The sequence below is a fragment of the Carettochelys insculpta genome, chromosome 16 (genome assembly GCF_033958435.1).
Source record: "Carettochelys insculpta isolate YL-2023 chromosome 16, ASM3395843v1, whole genome shotgun sequence".
NCBI classification, from domain to species: domain Eukaryota; kingdom Metazoa; phylum Chordata; order Testudines; family Carettochelyidae; genus Carettochelys; species Carettochelys insculpta.
The window spans coordinates 25,928,915-25,949,194 of NC_134152.1; the positions used below are offsets into that span (position 1 = coordinate 25,928,915).

Consider the following 20,280-nt stretch of genomic DNA (forward strand, 5'->3'; position numbering starts at 1 on the left):
CTTTATTTTGTTAGTCTTTAAAGTGCTACTTCACTGCTTTTTTGTTTTGAACATAAACACACGGTTATTTGTTCTGGTATTCAGATCAGTATGCTGACCTTTACACCACATGGAAACAGGCAGAGTGAATTTTTGATTTCCTACTTCTCTGCCTCTCTTAATCCCCTTCTCCTCACATTCTTCCATTTGTTTTGTGCCATCTCTTCTGCTTTTTATAACTTGTCCATTTATGAAGAGTAGCCTGAACTAGGTGCTTGTCCCAGTTTGACTGGGGATGCTGATAGCACTACAAAACCAGTGGATGAAGAAAAGAGTTCCAGGTAATATATCTGGATTTGAAGAAACCACTGAACTGTCTCATCATAAAACATTAGTCAGAGTTAATGTAAATTCGCTGAATATGAGCACTATCATAATACTTTACACTATTGTAGTCTTCGCATTCGTTTTCTGTCTACTTGAGAATCAGAGAGGTATCAAGTGGGGTGTTGCAGGGATCTACATTAGGCCTGTTCTTATATAAGCCTCTCACTAATGCTCTAAGAGACTTATCTAGCCAGTAATACACTAATGAAATCTACAGGCTGGAAAACACTGTGAAAGCCTGGCAGAATGAAGAAATACCACCAAGGGGCCTAGAGAGATGTGAAAGAGGGGTAGGAAAAAACAAAAAAAGATTCAGCTTGGAAAAATATAGCTAAGAGATCTGGGAAAAGTAATCCAAAGTACAAATATTAAATGGGACAGAGAAACCTGGAAAGTAGTAATGCTGAAAGAGATTTATGGACAGTCAGAGATGAGTTGGCAAGGTGATACTGTAGCAAAAATTGGGAAGCACAGCAGACAGGGCTGCACGGTGAGCCAAAAGCCCTGTCTGTCAACAGAGGGCCCCCTGGAGCCTCCACACAACTCTTTTGTTGACAGATTCTGCCGACAAAGACATTCTTCCTCGTGGGGAAAAGGAAGAAGGCTATCGAAGAAAGGGCCGAGTTCTGTTGACAATGTGTTGCGTTTTTAGTGTGGATGTTCCATAACTTTTGCCAACAAAACCCTATACTGTAGATGTAGCAATTGTCAGGTGTTCAGAGAAGGAGTACAGAAATATTTAGGAATGGCTTATGAGGAAATAGTAACAATTTAAATATGTGTGGGCTAGCTGATCAACAAATAAGAGGGTTTTAAGGAGAGAGAATGCAAACAACCTACAAATATCTAAAGGATGTAAACTCCCAGGAGAGACAGGAACTACAAAGCAGGATACAAGGAAGCCTCGCTAGGAATAATGAGAGGAGGTTAAGAAATGAGTAATTTAAGATGAATATCAGGTAAATCTTCCTGGCTGTGAGATCTATTAGCCCCTGGAAAAGTTTCCCAAAGGAAGTAGTGAAAGTCTCATTGTTTGGGACACTTAAACCTGGGATAGATAAAAACACTAGTGAATGTACTTTAGGAAACAATACTCCTACTGGTAGGGAGCTTGAGAAGCTGATCTGTTGATGCTGATCTTTGCAGTATCTGGATTCATATCTAATACTTTGTCCCCTCCACATCTTTCTGTGTCTTTCCACCCAGCCTCTTGGAGCAGGGGTCGGCAACCAAACTAGGAAGAAGGACCATTTTTTTCAAATTCAGTAGAAAACTCAATTCAAGAACTGTGATGCATCTGAATACATGGCAGTCCTTCATAAATAACATCAACCCACCCTTTTTGTAACCCCTATTTTAAGAACAGTGTACACAATGATTTGTAATGTAATACATGCAGTGCCTTTTTTGTGGGAAAAAAAGAGAGGTGCTGGTACTCAGCTAGCTCCCCGTCCACCATCCCAGTCCATCCCATGACTGGGGCTGCCAAGGTGCCAATACACAGTACCAGCAAGTACCAATGCCAAAAAAGCACTGGATACATGTTCACTGCAGAACATTCACAAACTTTTTATATATTCCCTTGAGGTTGCATTTTTTTTTGTTGGTGGTGAAGTTCTTATTGTAAATAAGACATAAAGGGAGCCCAGCTGAACTCGATAAAAATGTAAAGTATTGGTTCCATGCTGTTTGAAATGCTCTGTTTTCAACTTTGATTTTCCTCTCTTTTGAGGCCATTCCAACCCCACTTTAATTATGCCAATTTTATTTCCCGTTTAATTTCAGTTTTCATTCTTAAAATGCATGTTGCCCTTCGCAGCAGGAATGCCTTTTCAAAATCAAGACTTTTATTTGAAAAACACGGATACAGTATGACATCCCACAATGCACTGCACATATTAAAGAGGGATTTATCCAACATTTCAAGATCACATATCATTTGCTATTTAGATATGAGTTGTTCATTTTTGAGCTTTTAGATGTTCACCATTTATCAAAAATAATCAGAGGGTTTGGGGTTTTTTTTTGTTTTGTTTTGCTTTGCTTTGCTTTTTACTTCCAGCTTTAACATTGGGAGCCACAAAGTCCTTAAAGAGCCACATGTGGTTCTGGAGCCACAGGTTGCAAACCCCCTGAGTGTCCTCCCTCCTTCTCTGAAGCCGTATAATCCTTCATAAACTCATACTTAAAAGATTACTGACATTTATAAGGAGGAGTCTTTCATATGGAGAAGGCAGTGTTTTCCTTTGCATTTTGAACTAGGGTGTTACAAGGAGGAGGGAGAAAAATTATTTTCCTTACTCTCTGAAAATAGGACAAGAAGCAATGGGCTTCAATTGCAGGAAGGAAGGCTTAGATTGGACATTAGAAAAAATTTCCTGTCAAGGTGGTTAATTACTGGAATAAATTACCTAGGGTGCTTGTAGAATCTCCATCATCGGAGATATTTAAAAACAGGTTAAATAAATATCTAACAAGGATGATAAAGAAGGTGCTTGGTCCTGCTGTGAGGGCAGGGGCCGGACTTGATGATTTCTTGAGGTCCCTTCCAGTTCTACTCTTCCACAATTCTTTAACGTTCCACTTGATGTCCATCAGTAGAAGCAAGGCCAAATCAATTCACCAACTCCATTTCCAGAAGGGGGTTCAAAGTCCTTCCATTTAAAGGATCTCAGACAGACTCCACACTTAGAATAAGCAGCACATAGCTTGTGAAAAAGAAATCCAACAGCGATTGTAAACAGGTCCCATCAGGATAGGCATGGTCATTTATCTGTATACCTTAGGGATGCCAGGGCAACTGGTCTTCTCAAACTGATACTCAAATCCCTTCATTCTTTATTTTCTTCCCACTCCCATCTCTCTCTTTCTTCCCCTTTGCTCACTTCTTTGCTTCCCTTCTCCTGGTCCTTTTATTTATTTTCAGGCGTACAGCTGGAGTTGATTGGGTATTTCATAAAAAGCTCTGCATTGAATGACAAGCCAAACAAATGGCTGTCAAATGGTAGAACAGGGCTCAAACTTCAAATGAAAGGGTTACGCTGGCAGGTATGCAGCTGGCAGGAGATGCCGGAATGGCAACCGTTCCATATCAGTTTTAATCCTTGCATAAACCTGATATTGAATTATGCTTAGAACGTACATTCTTACCAGAGCACAAAAAAGGTCACTGAAACAATACATACTAACCATGAAAACAAAATACACCATAAGATCTGACTGCTCTATTGCACAGATGTTAAATGAAATTCAGGCTTTGGATGTGGTTCATGTTTTGGCCACCATGCAATGTACATTGTATAAAAGTGTGTAGTTGTGTTGACTTAATTTTTCTGAGTGTTAATAGAAACAATGTTCTCAGATCCAAAGCTGTATGAAGCATTGTTGGTAAAGCAAGGTCAAAACAATATAAATGAAGTCAGCCATTACAGTAAGGATGGACTAATCTTGATTGATGATTAGTTGTGTCCCAATAGCATAGCCCATGGCTGGGAATAAACTGAGGCTGGAAATGAGAAGAAAGTTTCTGACCCTCAGCAAGGTAAGGTCCTAGAGCAGCCCCCCAATAGGAGCAAACAACCTAACGAGTTTTAAAATGAAGCTCAATAAATTTGTCACTAGGAGATGATGCAACCCCGATGATCCAGAAAGTCTCTTCCACTTTACATAACCCACTGTGTATGGTCAAGCTTGTCATGCCAAGAACAGAACCCAGCGACTTCTGGATAAAGGGCTTATTAGGGTGTGTAGCCATTCAGATCAGAGCTGAGGTTACAAATGGCAAGATGGCTCATGGGGAGGACTTTAGTGATGTGGTGGCTGACTAGGCCCAAGTTTGCTTGTCCAGCTTGTAACTCCTCCCCTAGAATACTCAAGTCCAGTAAGTTGGAGGGTGCATGAATTACTTTCTGGAAGGAGAAATTATAACACCTGTTTAACAGACTGATGAGTGTTATAACCTCAGCCCCAGAGATAACTTGGGTTGGAGAATGGACTTGATGTCTTAATACAGGGGCACCACTAGAAAAAGGATATTTGTCTCCTTTTTGTGGCATTCTCTGCATGCAGTCTTGGGGGGAGGTTCCTATCCTCAATGGTTTTCAATCCAAATTGCAAGGAAGATGGCAGCAACCTTGTAGCCACTTAAGCTGTATGAGAATCCCAAGCTGTAAATTCCTTACTACCCAAATTCAGGGAGACATGACTACAAAAACAAAGACATGCTCAAACGTTATACAAGTGAGGTAGGAAACATACAAGCCAGATAACTCTACTAGACAAAGGAAAAAAGAGTTAGAGAACTGGGTGGAGTGCTCAGGAAGAACACTTGGGGATGAGGTGGAGATTGAGTGGTTTAGAAGACCTTTTTTTAACATTCCCCCAATGGAATTTCAAGTTATAATCCTTTATGAAAGAACAATGAATGCCAAGCAGGTTCTTTACACATCTCAACTGTCAGAACTGACCCATGGCTTGCTATCATCACAGATGGTTGAGTGAGTTTAAATGTGACCTTCAAGCATTAGGCTGCCTAGCAAGAAACAATGAAATATGCAGAAATACAACTGTTATAACATTATTCTTTCAAGAGAGGCTGGAGCAACAAATGGATGGTAAAGGAAACAAAAAGCTACATGGACTGCTTGTTTCCAGCTTAGTCAACTCAAAGAAAACAAAACTTACATTTATGAATACGGTGAATCTAGAAGTATCATTGAGATGCTCAAGTGGATAAAAAAGGGCAAGGGGCAAAAGTAACAGGGAGAACACCAGAAAATATGTGGGGCATTTAACATACTGAGCAACTCTCTGACACTGTGCAGCAGACATTCCACTTTTAAGAGCACCAACTATACCGTTCAAAAAACTCCTGAAATGTAAAAACAACAACATGCTTATTCATGAAATGACAGCGGTCTCCAACTTCTTGAAAGAGGGTTCCAAAGAGGATGGAAAGAGGCTGCTTGCAGTGGTGACAGATGACACAAAAAGGAGCAATGGTCTCAAGTTGCGGTGATGGAAATCTAGGTTGGATATCAGGAAAAACCTGTTTCCTAGGGAGGTGGTAGAATCTCCTTCCCTAGAGGTCTTTGAGTTCCAGCAAGACAAAGCTCTGGTGGGGTTGGTTTAGTTGGGATTGGTCCTGCTTTGAGCAGAGGGTTGGATTCAATGACCTCCTGAGGTCACTTCCAACTCTTTGATTCTACAAAACACCTTGCTATGAACCTAGTCATTGAAAGCAGCAAGGCATTCCAAATGCATTTTAAAGGCAATTATCTGTATATTAGATTCCGAGGGATGCTTACAATAGTCAGGCTGTATCTGTGTTTAGCATACTTGCACCAGCATTAAAGTGACAGTCCCCTCTGTTGTGGGTTATATGCCATTTTAGTAAAATCCCTTTTGGCTCAAAACAATGCCCATCCAGCTTTGGAAGACAGTTATGAAATGGAGATAGGAACTTGACCTCTCAATGAGTGATCAAACCTGAACCGTTCACAAGCTTGAATGTGATTAGTTATTGCCATTTTCATCAAGTCTGAGAGCAAAAGAGCCCCCAAAGCAGAGAGGATTACGAAACTGCATTACATAAAGTAAGAACTAGAAGACCTCTCTTAAAAAGCCAGAGAACACATTGGCTATGTTGTTTATTTCTTTTTTGTACAGTCTCTTTCTTGTTCTTTTCAATCATATTTGCATCAAGCAGATTCATCTCAAGCAGTGTTCTAAATACCCATCTTGATTGTCTTACCCAAATGCTAGTGGACAAATTCTCCTTCCCTGGCTACGTCTACACGTGCAGCCAACATCGAAATAGCTTATTTCGATGTTGCGACATCGAAATAGTCTATTTCGATGAATAACATCTACACGTCCTCCAGGGCCAGCAACGTCGATGTTCAACTTCGACGTTGCTCAGCCCAACATCGAAATAGGCGCAGCGAGGGAACGTCTACACGTCAAAGTAGCACACATCAAAATAGGGATGCCAGGCACAGCTGCAGACAGGGTCACAGGGCGGACTCAACAGCAAGCCGCTCCCTTAAAGGGCCCCTCCCAGACACAGTTGCACTAAACAACACAAGATCCACAGAGCTGACAACTGGTTGCAGACCCTGTGCCTGCAGCATAGATCCCCAGCTGCCGCAGAAGCAGCCAGAAGCCCTGGGCTAAGGGCTGCTGCCCACGGTGACCATAGAGCCCCGCAGGGGCTGGAGAGAGAGCATCTCTCAACCCCCCAGCTGATGGCCGCCATGGAGGACCCAGCAATTTCGACGTTGCGGGACGCGGATCGTCTACACGGTCCCTACTTCGACGTTGAACGTCGAAGTAGGGCGCTATTCCTATCTCCTCATGAGGGTTAGCGACTTCGACGTCTCGCCGCCTAACGTCGAAGTTAACTTCGAAATAGCGCCCGACGCGTGTAGACGCAACGGGCGCTATTTCGAAGTTGGTGCCGCTACTTCGAAGTAGCGTGCACATGTAGACGCAGCTCCTGTGAGTTAAAAAAAAAATTACAAAAATGTCTTATTTAAGGTTGACTAATGCTGCTCCTGTAAAAAGAAGCTTTCAAGTACAGGTTGAACCTCTCTAGTTCAGCATCCTCAGGACCTGACCAGTACTGAATGAAAGAATTTGCTGAACCACAGGAAGTCAATAATGTCTAGCAACATTACCAACACTTCCCCTGCATACTGGACTCCTAGGGGTAAATTAAGGGTAAATTAAAGCTATGTAACAGCTAAAAACATTAAGAGCCAGGATTGGTGGCTGTAAACAAACTTTATGGAACTGAGGGAAACCTTACCATTCCCCTGATCAGTAGTCATCCAGCTAACTAAAATAATGTGAGATTATGTATGTTGCTGGACAAGAGAGCTCTGGATTAGAGATGTTCAACCTGTGGTACTCTTCCTGTTCACCTACAGAACTTATGTGGCATCTTCAGTCGCATTACTAGTTGTTTGTCAATGCTCCTAACTCCTGTCCGGGAGGGGCCATTCTCAACCTCTAAGGGTGGAAGAATAATTTCAAATACTTCTGTAATGAGTGTTTAGCTCCTCTTCTGAGAGTCCCAGTTGTGATTTGGACACTAGTCCATGAACGACTAGACAAGAGTTTCTCAGCTGGGGGTACAACAGCTCATCTAGATATTTGCCTAGTTTTACAACTGGGTACATAAAAAACACCAGTAAGGTCAGTACAATCTAAAAGTTCATTCAGGCAATGACTTGTTTCTACTGCTTCATATGCCTTATGCTGAAATGTAAGCACAATATTTCTAGTCCAATTCATTTATTTGATAATGAGATGGTAGAAAGCAAATTTTCGGTAGTAGTTCTCTGTGATATTTTTGCATGTTTTTGTAAGTAAGTAGTTTTTAAGTGAGGTGTAACTTGGTGGCATGCAAAACAAATCTGACTCCTGAAAAGGGTACAGTCGTCCGGGAAGGTTGAATAGCACTTGTTTCAAAACCTCAGATAGTACCTTATGACCATGTTTCTCAACCAGAGGAGTATGCTGGGGGGGGAGGTACTTATAATTTTCTTTTTTAAAAAGGGTACTTTATAAAAAAGGTTGAGAAACTAAACATATACCACTAACTCACATCATTCAGGCACCCAGCAGTCATCAAACGACATAAGTATTAGGTCTCTGTTGAACTCAGTTGGATGTCAGCTAGTGACCCTGGCACTGAAAGGCATTATATCCTTTAACTAAACTTTTAAGTAACCCAGTACTTTCATTTGTATTGTATAGCTATTTTAATACACTTTCTTTTCTTACCAAGAAAGTATAGTAACACATGCCACAGGTCACAATGAGATAATGTAATTATTGAAGAATAGTTCCCATCAAGAAAGATGCTCCAGATAACATTATTTGAGTGTAAACAACTGGCAGGATGGGAAAGTTTTGTGAAGGAGAAAAGCATATATACATTCACATCAGAAAAACAAATAATTGGGGTGAAACTAAGACACTGTTTTAGTTAAGTCTGTCAAAGTTTCCATTATAAATCCACAACTCAAGATCTGATGAGCAATCCACATCCTAACACACACTGCAGGGGACTAGCTTCTACGACAGGCTGCTCTGAAAAAAAAAGGGGGCTGCAGGGGGGAGGGGGATCTGAGTGCGCATGTTGCAAAGGAATCCTTTCCTGAAGTGGCAGAGTATTTAGCAACCTTCTGAAGCTGCTACTGCAGTTTTAGGGATGTGAGGTGTTATTTATTTATGTTGTGCCATTGACATACGTGGCACTTTGTAGACAAACAAGGATTGTGCGGAGCAGAAGAGCATGTCCTATCCTGGACTCACTAAAGCCAGTGGAGAGTTTCCCACTGACTATAATTTAGCCAGGATCTTATACAGAGCACTTGCCAAGAAAAGCTCAAGACCTTACAGTGCAAGTTTACAATGAAGACAACACAGGACAACAATCATGGGGTGGTGCTGAGGGTGGATGTGGGGGTGGCAACAAGATGACCATGTGCGGTAACACAGGGAATTAAGGTAGGTCTCTTGAGGATTTCGCAGTTTTAAATAATTATCAGTATATTATGTAGGACGGGTCAGTACTCAGAGGTTCCTGGCACACAGTGCTCCTTCTAAGTTTGTCTGTCTTTTCCCTTTTTCTGAGTCTAATTGGGACCCACAGTTTTATTTTAATGTGCATTTATTTGTTTTAGAGCCTTAAACTGCAGAGCTTTTAGCACTGATATAAATTATGTGCACATCTACAGCACTGAATAAAACATTTAATAACAGCGGTATTAAAGATTAATCATTACATTTAAAACTCACCATTAAAATGCGTCTGTAACTGTCCCTGTCGATGCCCCAAAGCTTGAGGTCTGTCTTGGCCTTGACAGTGGCAGCTCTTGGTGTTCCATAGATCAAGGCAAGCTCCCCAAAGCTGCCTCCTTCACCAATGCTGGTAACCCATTCGCCATTTACATACACCTACAAAAGGAAGATGGGAACAAATAATTGTGGGATTTATCTGTGCCCCTTTTCCCATTACTTCCAGTTACCTAAAAGCCCATTAATAATTTCCTATCTACTGGTCCACATTGGAAGGCACAGAAAGAAAACAATAGCCCAACAGCTTCCTCACTCACAAACAAAAAAGGGTGACAACCTGCTTTGTGGACAGAATTTCAAGTCTCTTGCTTCAGCACAATAATTGTATTTACTCTCTGGGTTTTCAGCTCCTGTGGTTAACTGGCATCAGGTTTGCTTTACTTGTGTTCAGCACTCAGAGAACTGACAAACAGGACTGTCACAACTTTGGCTTTTTATTAACACTGTCAAACTTGAAAGGAAGGAGATTTGTTAAAAACTGTAATGAGATTTGTCAGAAAGCCCCATAGCTGTGAACTGAAAAACAGAACTTAACAAGGGAAACATCTTCGGTAAGTGGAGATTTTCCTTTTATAAACTTACTCTCTCTGTCAATTATCCAAGGATAATTATCAAAGTTCTCCCATTAATTTGGTGGTTACTGAGAATTTTGGATTAGATAGTGTGTAAATAGAACTATCCTTCTCCTTCCACTCTCCAGGACCCATAATTAATTTACTAAACAACCATTATGATCCTGCTTATACTGATAATACAGAATTATACTGAATATACTGCTTATAGGGAGGCTGCAAACACTTTGGAGGACAGGATTATAATTCAAAATGTTCTGGATAAACTTGAGAAATAGTCTGAGGTAAATAGGATGACATTCAATGGCTACGTCTACACTAGCCCCAAACTTCGAAATGGCCACACAAATGGTCATTTCGAAATTTACTCATGAAGCGCTGAAATGCACATTCAGTGCTTCATTAGCATGTGGGCGGCCGCAGCGCTTCGAAATTGATGCAGCTCGCCTCTGCACGGCTCGTCAAGACGGGGCTCCTTTTCGAAAGGACCCTGCCTATTTCGAAGTCCCCTTACTCCCATGAGCAGATGGGAATTCAGGAAAGAATTGGACAAAGTGGAAAAAAAAAAGTCAGAGAAGAGCAAAAAAAAAAGAAATGACATGATGAGAAAACAGGACCTATGAAAGAATTTTGGGGGGTGGGAGAAATCTGGAAAAGAGGAGACTAAGAGGGAACATTAAAACAGCTTTCAAGTATCTAAAAGGTTGTCATGAGGAGGGAGAAAAATTGTTCTCCTTCACCTCTGATGATAGCACAAGAAGCATCAGGCTTAAATTGAAGAAAGGGAGGTTTGGGTTGGACATTATGAAAAATTTCCTAACTGACAGGGTGATTAAACACTGGAATAAATTGCTTAGGGAGACTGTGAAATCCCCATCATAGCAGATTTTTAAGAGCAGGTTAGACAAACACCTGTCAGGGATGGTTTAGATGGTGCTTGGTCCTGCCATGAGCGCAGGAGACTGGAGCTGATGACCTCTTGAGTTTCCTTTGATTTCTATAATTCTGTGGAACAGATTGGATCCAAAGCTATTTTAGATCAGAAAGTATTATTGATTGAACTTTTTTAACTGGGTGAAATACAGCTCAGTGTGGAGGGCCTATACAAGTTCTTCTGCATCATTTAAGACCTTCACTTGAAAAGATGGGGTGTTGGCCAGAATCTACATTAGGGTGAATGTCCTCTGCTATCCATTGACAGTATAACTTCTGAGGCATTAACGTGCTTTCTGAGAATGTGATGGGTTGTATGTTATGCAGCATGCACATTGTTTTTTTCACTATAAACTGACACAAGTCACCCTTTTTAGGCTGTTCTTGTGTTGAGGGATTTAAAGAACAGTAAGTAGACACTGCATGCACATATTAGCTGTGTCTACACGTGCACGCTACTTCGAAGTAGCGGCACTAACTTCGAAATAGCGCCCGTTGCGGCTACACGCGTCGGGCGCTATTTCGAAGTTAACTTCGACGTTAGGCGGCGAGACGTCGAAGTCGCTAACCTCATGAGGGGATCGGAATAGCGCCCTACTTCGACGTTCAATGTCGAAGTAGGGACCGTGTAGACGATCCGCGTCCCACAATGTCGAAATTGCCGGGTCCTCCATGGCGGCCATCAGCTGGGGGGTTGAGAGATGCTCTCTCTCCAGCCCCTGCGGGGCTCTATGGTCACCGTGGGCAGCAGCCCTTAGCCCAGGGCTTCTGGCTGCTGCTGCAGCAGCTGGGGATCCATGCTGCAGGCACAGGGTCTGCAACCAGTTGTCGGCTCTGTGGATCTTGTGTTGTTTAGTGCAACTGTGTCTGGGAGGGGCCCTTTAAGGGAGCGGCTTGCTGTTGAGTCCGCCCTGTGACCCTGTCTGCAGCTGTGCCTGGCACCCTTATTTCGATGTGTGCTACTGTGGCGTGTAGACGTACCCTCGCAGCGCCTATTTCGATGTGGTGCCGCGCAACGTCGAAGTTGAACATCGACGTTGCCAGCCCTGGAGGACGTGTAGACGTTATTCATCGAAATAGCCTATTTCAATGTTGCTACATCGAAATAAGCTATTTCGATGTTGGCTTCACGTGTAGACGTAGCCATTGAGCGCAGAATATATCCTAATATCTTATAGAGGAGTAACAATAGAAATCAATAACAGCAACGAAGGGTCCTGTGGCACCTTATAGACTAACACAAAAGTTTTGAGCATGAGCTTTCGTGAGCACAGACTCATTTCATCAGATGTGAATGAAGTGAGTCTGTGCTCACGAAAGCTCATGCTCAAAACTTTTCTGTTAGTCTATAAGGTGCTACAGGACTCTTTGTTGCTGTTACAGATCCAGACTGACACGGCAACCCTCCGATAATAGAAATCAATGACACTGAACATTAGCTCTGCAATATATTATGAAGGAAAATATAATAAAAGAACCAATTATTGTGTTCTTGAACAGGAAAAACAAAAAAACCCTAATAACATCACATAACCATCATAAATAATAGATTAATACTTTTTAAAAATAAATTAGGACCCCCTTATAACTTAGGAATGAAAAAATTAGGTGTCTATGTATTCTGGTCCAAAATAAAAACTAATTTCAGTATGTTTTTTGTGTCTGTCTACCTATCTTTCTCTTATGCTGAAAAGATGCCCTTTGTGCTACAGCCCTAATCAATCTCAGTTTGCTTTGCCCAACACCCATTTAAGCCCTGATTGAGCTCCCATTGAGGCCTTTCCACTGACTTCAGTAAGAATTGGAACAGACCCTCAGGGCATGGAGCAACTTAACTGATCAGAGAGCTTGTATGAATGTAAGAACTGCGGAGGGGTTCTATTGTTAGTCTTTAAGGTGCTACAGGACTGTTTGTCTTTCTAACAGTGTTTGTTCAATTCTTAATTCTTCTTACAGAGAGAAACTCACAGGCAAAAGAGTTTTTAACAGTCAACATTAGAAAGTCTGGTTGGAGTGTGAATTCTGAAGCTCCTCTATCACAAAAACAGGGAAGATGGATGAATACAATGAGGGCCCCATGAAGTTTAGAAACCTAGTAATTTTTTTAAAGTCTTCCCTATTGAAATATTACAAAATTGGCCAGATGCATATTTCTTAGAGGTGGCAGCTAGGTGTCTTTTTACTCAAGTATCAGGAATAAATAACCAACAGAGGTAGACACTGCACTACATGGACCCATTGGTCTGCAACTTTTTTATCCTGATCCAAACTGTGCACTGGATTTAGTGGTAATATCCACTGAGCAAGTTTTGGGTTAGGTCCTGAATGCCAGCTGATCTCTCATTCTGAGTTACACTCAGGACAGGATGTTATTTTTGTGCATGATGTCTTACCATTCAGCTGAATTTCTGTCACTACGTAAAAGTGTGGTGAGATGAATTTCTAACATGATGGGTGTGTCTTTAGGACAGAAATGACAAAATCTGAACTATAAATGGGAAATGTGCTCACTCCAGTGCCCTCAGTTTAAAATGATAATGTGGAAATTCTCATTAAGTCAATACGTGGGCCATGACTGCAAACCAAAGGGGGAAATTAAGCTGGTGAAACTCAAAGTAGAGTCAGTGAAGTCCTGACATTTATAACAGTTGCACTGCAATGAAGAAAGGCTAAAGCTAATCCACTCCAAGCCACCTTTAATTTTACTATGCCATTTGACTAGATCCCACAAAACATGTTTGACATCCAGTCCTTAAACAGTTTATGAAAATGGTCAAACCCCACTAAGTGTGTGAGGTTTAAAGCATTCTGAACTGAAATCAAATCTTTGATCCAATGAGATGGTCACTGGGCTCAGCATTCTCTTCTCCAATAAAAACGCCATCTTCCAATTTCAATCTTCTGAAGAAAAAACAACAAAAGACAACTACTGTACTTTAAGAAGAAACCCATTGTACCACACTCTCCAGAATGTGCCCTACACCAGCAATAAACATTTGTCTTCAAGACGATGATGAAGTACATTGATGATATATTATACTGTCATCCTGTCCTTCAGCTGAATGTTCCACCACACTAGGATTCCTTTCAAGGTGGAGTTTAGGAAAGGCAAGGTGAAGATGAGGCCATTTACGGAAATGTATGTTCTATGGCATCAGCTCAGCAGATGCCTTTTCTCCCCTCTCATCCCCCCAAAAAAAAGATACTGGTCAGAGGATCTGGCTTATATGGTTTAGGTATTTATGAATCCTCACTAATGTAAAACATCACAGTTGACATGTTCCTTGTTGTTACTTGGACAGCTGACCCAGCTGCACAGTAGTGGGAAGCACCGTTTCCTCTAATCTTTTCCATCCATGTGTGGAATGAATGTTGTTATGTGTAGTGAGACGTGTGAATGTTCACCACCAGTAAAAACACATGCTGCTTGCTGTGGGCACTCTGCTGATCAGCTGGATGGCATTTGAATCTCTCATGGGTGGCCACATAAATGCTTACAGAAAACACTGGTGGGAACTTGTTACATTCATGTAGAGGTAAAGGAATGCATAGCTGCAGATGCCCAAATATGACGAGCAACCACACTGCCAGAGACTGCTATTTTCTGGAGAGCAAAGGCATTTTATATTTCTATTGTTTTCATTACAGTCGCTATGAACAGTGCAATTTTTGTTAGCAAGAAAAGTCACCCAAGTGGACTAACATTATATTTTTTTTTATACAGAAGGTTAGCAGAAAGAATCTTGTGTGATATTATGTTCCTCAAATCTTTTCTTCACAGGCTGTGATATTCATTAGGCACTGAACATCAGAGAAAATCAAAGTGACTCACATAAGGCTTGATGGGCTAGGAGCACATCTTGGTTTCACTAATCTTCAGGTTATTTATAGAAATACGATTTAACCTTACCAGTAATAGTAACTCTGCCATTTACTTGGGAAGTGAGATATGAAAGTACATTCAGACTTTGTGAATGTGCTTCTGCTTTTCATTTCTCAGTTTTATTGTGTTGATTTCTTATTAACCACATGCACTTCCTACTGTCCCACTATACCCTATGGACACAATCGCACGCACTTTATTCACTTGAATACTGTCTTGTCGGGAGAAAATAGGTCCAAATACTTCTGCTCCCAACATAGAAATGAGGCTAATTTCTTCTTGGAAATCTAAATGAGTCTTAACATGAAGTCTTTATCCAGGTGGGTGACTTTCTCAGATGATGCCAGTAGTTTTTCATTTTTATCAAAATTTGGGACCATCCTAAAAATCCTCAAAATCTCATAGTGGCATCTTGAAAACTTGTAGCTCATACATGTTGAAAAATCATTCATTAGAAAATACATAGTGTTAATGATGGGGGAAATCTAGTTGTCATGGATATGTTTAATTAAATGCACAATAAAAGGGTGGTGAGACTCTTCAGCAAAAGCATTAACAAGTTCTCAGTGACCAATAGTTGGTATTAACTTTAACTAGTTCTTAAAAATCCAACACTATTTGTGGACCAGGTGCTATGTAACATTGGTTTGGTTCACTCTGCTTTATCTTTATACTTCTACATACTAGGGTGGCTGTGGTCTTTAAAACTTGACAGTTTTACCTGAGATGAACAGGTAAGATTTCCTGAGTGTCTACAATATCTCTTTGTACTTTCTATTACATATGCTGTAGAAAATTCCTTGAATATGATAAATAGAAAAGTTATTTAAGCACATATACTATTTAGTTATCTAGGCAACCAGCAAGTTTTTACTTGTTTTTTTCACCATAGTGCATTTGGCTGTTGTTTTACAAGAAGAAACATCTGAAAATGATGACACAAAGAGTTACAATCATTGTAAATACAATGGGAAGCTGTTGTTTTAAAAATATATTTTAAAAGGATAGTTGATGGTGATTTTTAAGCAAAATGTGAGGTTATGAGATAAAAATAATGAACAGGAGGACAGTTTTATATTTGGAAATATGGATTAGAGATTTCTGGAAGAAACATATTTTAGCATGTACTTTCAACATCTTTACTGGAAACCATAATATAAGCCTCACTAGATATATTTTTGGCATACATCCACTTTTCTCCAAGTAGTAGTTTCCAGTAGACAGCCGACCTCTGAGACTTAAAGCCTCAAGCCATAATCTTGTTAACAGAAAGTTTATTCCTCATACAGGGCCAAGCCATGAGTTAATCATCTTCCCTAAGACAGGGGCAATATGTGCAACCCCTAGAGCAGCCCCAGTGGGAGATTCTGACCCACAGTCCCTCTCCCAATCTCCCTGCTGCTCTGTGTTAAGGGAGTAGACTGGGCCAGTTTGTACCTCGCACAGATATGCCAGTTTATGCACTGAAGAAAAAGCCAAAGTTCTCTCATTTGTGTTTTCACTCCAGCATTGTGAGCAACAAGGCAGGTAGCTGGCACATGGTAACTTGGTGATGCCTTCTACCCACTTTGCTAACTTGTGTGCGTACACAAGGCAGGCTACAATCTGGCTCACAGAAGGACACCAGCACAGTAAACACTTGCTTTACGCATCTTCACAGTGCACGAAACTCACTTTAACGTGAGTTTCACACAACTTGAAGATGCATGGCTGTCAGCCTGCCTAGCTTCCTGCAGCTGCAGGCAGGTAGGCAGGCTAAGAGCCCCTTCCCCCAGCTTCCAGAGTGGCACTAGGAACCAATCTGAGATGGTAGGGGCAAGGCTTCTAGCTCACCTACCTGCCTACACCTGAGGACAGCCAGGCGGGCTAAAACCCCCTTCCCAAAGCAGAGCTGCTGTCAAGCTGACAGCGGACCCACTCTGGGAAGGTAGGAAGAAGGGTTTTAGCCCTCCTAGATGCCTGAAGCAGGCAGCTGGAGTGGGGGTTAAAACCCCCTTGCCCCCACCCCAGGATAAATCCCACCCCCCACAGCCCCAGCTCAGCCCCAACCCTCATGGGAGGGTCCCAGCCCCTGGCGCACTACAGCCCTGCACAGGGCTCAGGCTCCAGCCTCCGGCACGGCACACAGGACTCAGGCTCCAGCCCCCTGCCCACCACCCCTCCACACCCTGCTCCAACCTCCGCAGACCTGGGTCCAATCCCCCCATGCCCTGGCTCAACTCCACCCTCTAACCCCCTGCCCTGCAGCCTTAACCCACCCCAGGCTTAATTCCTTAGCCCCAACCCACTGCTCAAGCCCCGCCCCCCGCCCCCCGCCCCCCCAGCTCCAACTTACCTGAAATTCAGGGACTACTGAACTGTATAGTACTGTTCTATTATCTGACGAACACTGTGATTTAAGTCCAGGTGACAGGGCTATGAGCACTTATTTAAATGTCAGAGGGGTAGCCGCGTTAGTCTGTATCCACAAAAACAATGAGAAGTCCTGTGGCACCTTACAGACTAACAGAATTTTTGGAGCATAAGCTTTTGTGGGCAAAGACCCACAGGACTTCTCAATTATTTAAATGTCCATTTTTATTACATTAACCCTGTCAGTAATATACCTGAAAGTCATCATTGCTGCCAAAAGGGAAGATAATATAAAACTTCACATATTAGAAAAAGATAATTTCTCTTCTGATAATCTTTTTGCTCCACTGCTCATGTCAAACTGGGTAATGAACTTGTAAACAGTATGATGTTCTATTTGATTTTATTCTGTCACCCATGGTGACAATAGAAAGGAAATCTATGGGTATGCAGGTTGAACCTCTCTAATCCAGAACTCTCTCATTGGCGAACTCCGTAATCCAGCATGATTTTAGTTAGCTGGACACCCACTTACCAGGGTTGGACAAGTGTCCCATAATCCCATAATATCTGTTTCCAGCCACCAGTCCTGGATCTCAGTGCTCTGAGCTGTTATTTAGCTTTAATTTACCCCTAAATGTCTCCTAGGAGCCCAATAAGCAGTGGAAGTGTTGGTAATGTGCAAGACAATATTGACCTCCCATTGTCCAGCAAATTCTCTCTTCCAGCACTGGTCAGGTCCCAAGGGCACTGGACGAGAGAGGTTCAACCTGCATAACATTATGCTATTTTTACTGAATGTTTCTTATTCATCCTCCCGCATATGTAGAGATGGAGGACACAGTGTTAGCCCATGGTTCAGCAACCCCCAGCACTCTGGCCCCACCCTTTTCCCCCACACCGCATGGGAAGGGGCGGTAGCATGGGCTTGGGGCCAGAGCCAGGGCCCTGCTGCAGCAAGCAGCTGTGGCATGGGGCCAGGGTTGGAGCCCCCTGCGGAGCCCCCACCACAGCATGGGGCCAGAGCCAGGGCCCCTGGAGAGGAGTACTTGCCCAGCCATGGCATCTCTGCCCCACCACAGTATAGGGCCTGAGTCCACAGTGCGGAGTGAGGGGCTGGGGCCCAAACGCAGGCCTGGAGTGAGGGGTCAGGACCTGGGCCCCTCCCAGAGCACAGGACTGGGCCCGGAGCACAGGACCCTGCTGAATCACCGGGCACGGGGACTCCGCCGGACTTTAAAAAGTATCACCAACACTTGGACTGTACACAGAGGTCAAAAGGTCAAATTTCAGCACTCTGCCTCAGAAAGGTTGCTGACCCCTATGTTAGACTGTCCTTTTATCTTGTTCTTCAGAGATCAATAAAATTATCCATAACAAGATTCATCACAACTCTTGTATGAACTAACTGGCATACATATTTCTACAATTCTAACTATACTGTGCTGTGATCTAAGGAGTTTCTTCATTTAAAAATGGAATGCTATTCTTGCTAGCAGCATCAGATATTTTTAATAATGGCAATTGCTAGCACTGTTACTTTCCATCCTTGTATTTGTACAGAAATATCTGGTTCCAGATCAGTCAGACCTTTTCACAATATATTGCTTCATTGATTCTTGGGATCATGAATTTGTCTGTGCTGTGTGGACCATGTGAACACTGAAAGTCTGAGTTCCGAATGTATATTGACTCGTCTTGCTGTCCACCTCTGCTTCCTTCACATGGGTCTTTGCAGCCACCCTTCTCACTCTGTCTTATCACTGTCTCTTTAGCCTTGTCTATGACAGTTCTACCCAGGCTGCAGTCCACTTTTTTTTCCCTCCAGAACCTTAATCAGGATCCTGCTCTTCCCTTGGCCATGGTGCTGCTCTTTGTAAAAACAATGCCTCCTCCAATGCCCATAGGGAAAACACATGCGAGTCCTTTTCTGCTCTCTCAATAAGTGGAACACCTCTGGCATGGGATGGTTTGGGGCAGCTGCTCCAGGCCGTGCTTTGGGAGTCCCTGCAGGGCCCAGGGTGGCCTGGAGTACTACCAGCGGTGGCGTGGGGCTGGAAGCAGGGACTGGGCCCCAGTGGCGGTGGGAGGCATGGGAAGCAAAGTGACCCAGGCCAGCCTGCTCCACTCCACCGTCTCCCAGCTGGGTTGCTCTGCTTCACCTCGGTGGCAGGAAGCTGAATGTCCCAGTCCCAACCGGTTCCACTCCCTCAGGTGATACATCTGAGAGCCAGGTTCAGGAGAGCCTTGGGCCAGGTCACTTCACTCTCTGTCACTGTGGTGAATGCAAGGGGATGACCCCTGCTGCCAGTGCCAGCCCCTCCCGGTAATCCCCGGGTCACATTGCTCAGAAGAGGGGGCTTGTGGGAAGAGGTGCAGTGGGGGCAAGGCGGGGTGGGGTGGGGGCATGGCCTTCGGTGCAGTGGGGGGCTGTCCTGGGTGCCCACCCACTAACCAAGGGATGGTGCTGACTTTGAGCCTTCCTGTCTCCCAGCATTCAGGATAGAGCTTCTTGTCTTCTTCCCGTGGGGACATTCATTTTGAAATGTGTCTCTTCTACCACAGGCATAGTACTGCCCTGGCAGGGCTTCTGGCCTCCTGGCCCAGAACCTCTTTTCCATTCCCTGCACCTTTGCCCACTGCTCGCTTCCTGGAGAATCCTGAATAAATACTGCTGCTGTTCAGTTAACTTCGCCAAATAACCCTGGGGTTACATCTGGGCCTCCCATTGTCTCCTCCGGTTCCCCAGGGCCTGCATAAATAGGGCTTGGATTAGGGCTGCTGGGACAATATGTCTGGTGGGGTGCTGGAAGTCACTGAACAAACTGTAAATCTTGGGTGTGATGGAAAGCACACCAAATCATGGAGTGCGGCAGCATTCCCAAAAGCCCTAGTTCTAATACCTATGGCTTGGATCAATCCTCATTGTCTGTCAGCCCCCTTTAGTGGGAGTGGTAACTAGGGACCAGCTCAGGAGGGCTTATAGCTGTCTGCAAAGAAGGCCTCCATCACCACCCTTTTCCTACAAGGGGTTTTCACATTCTCCTTTTCCTCATGCTTAAGTCTGCCTCTCAAAAAAGATATATGGGCATTGGAAAAGGTTCTGAAAAGGGCAACAAAAATGATTAGGGGTTTGGAATGGGTCCCATATGAAGAAAGATTAAAAAAGACTGAGACTTTTCATCTCAGAATAAAGAGACTAAGGGAGGATATGATAAAGGTGTATAAAATCATGACTGGCATGGAAAAAGTGAATAAGGAAAAGTCATTTACTTGTTCCCATAAGAAAAGAACTAGGGGGTCACC

General features: G+C 43.0%; 1 protein-coding gene across 1 annotated transcript in view; it reads right to left on the bottom strand.

The window, feature by feature from the left end:
* Positions 1-20,280, bottom strand: part of PRKAR1B (protein kinase cAMP-dependent type I regulatory subunit beta) — a 147,069-nt gene that overhangs the window by 42,862 nt on the left and 83,927 nt on the right. The window contains exon 7 of the mRNA XM_075010192.1: positions 9,175-9,333. Within this exon, the coding sequence (XP_074866293.1) occupies positions 9,175-9,333 (159 nt within the window). The remainder of the gene's footprint in view (positions 1-9,174; positions 9,334-20,280) is intronic.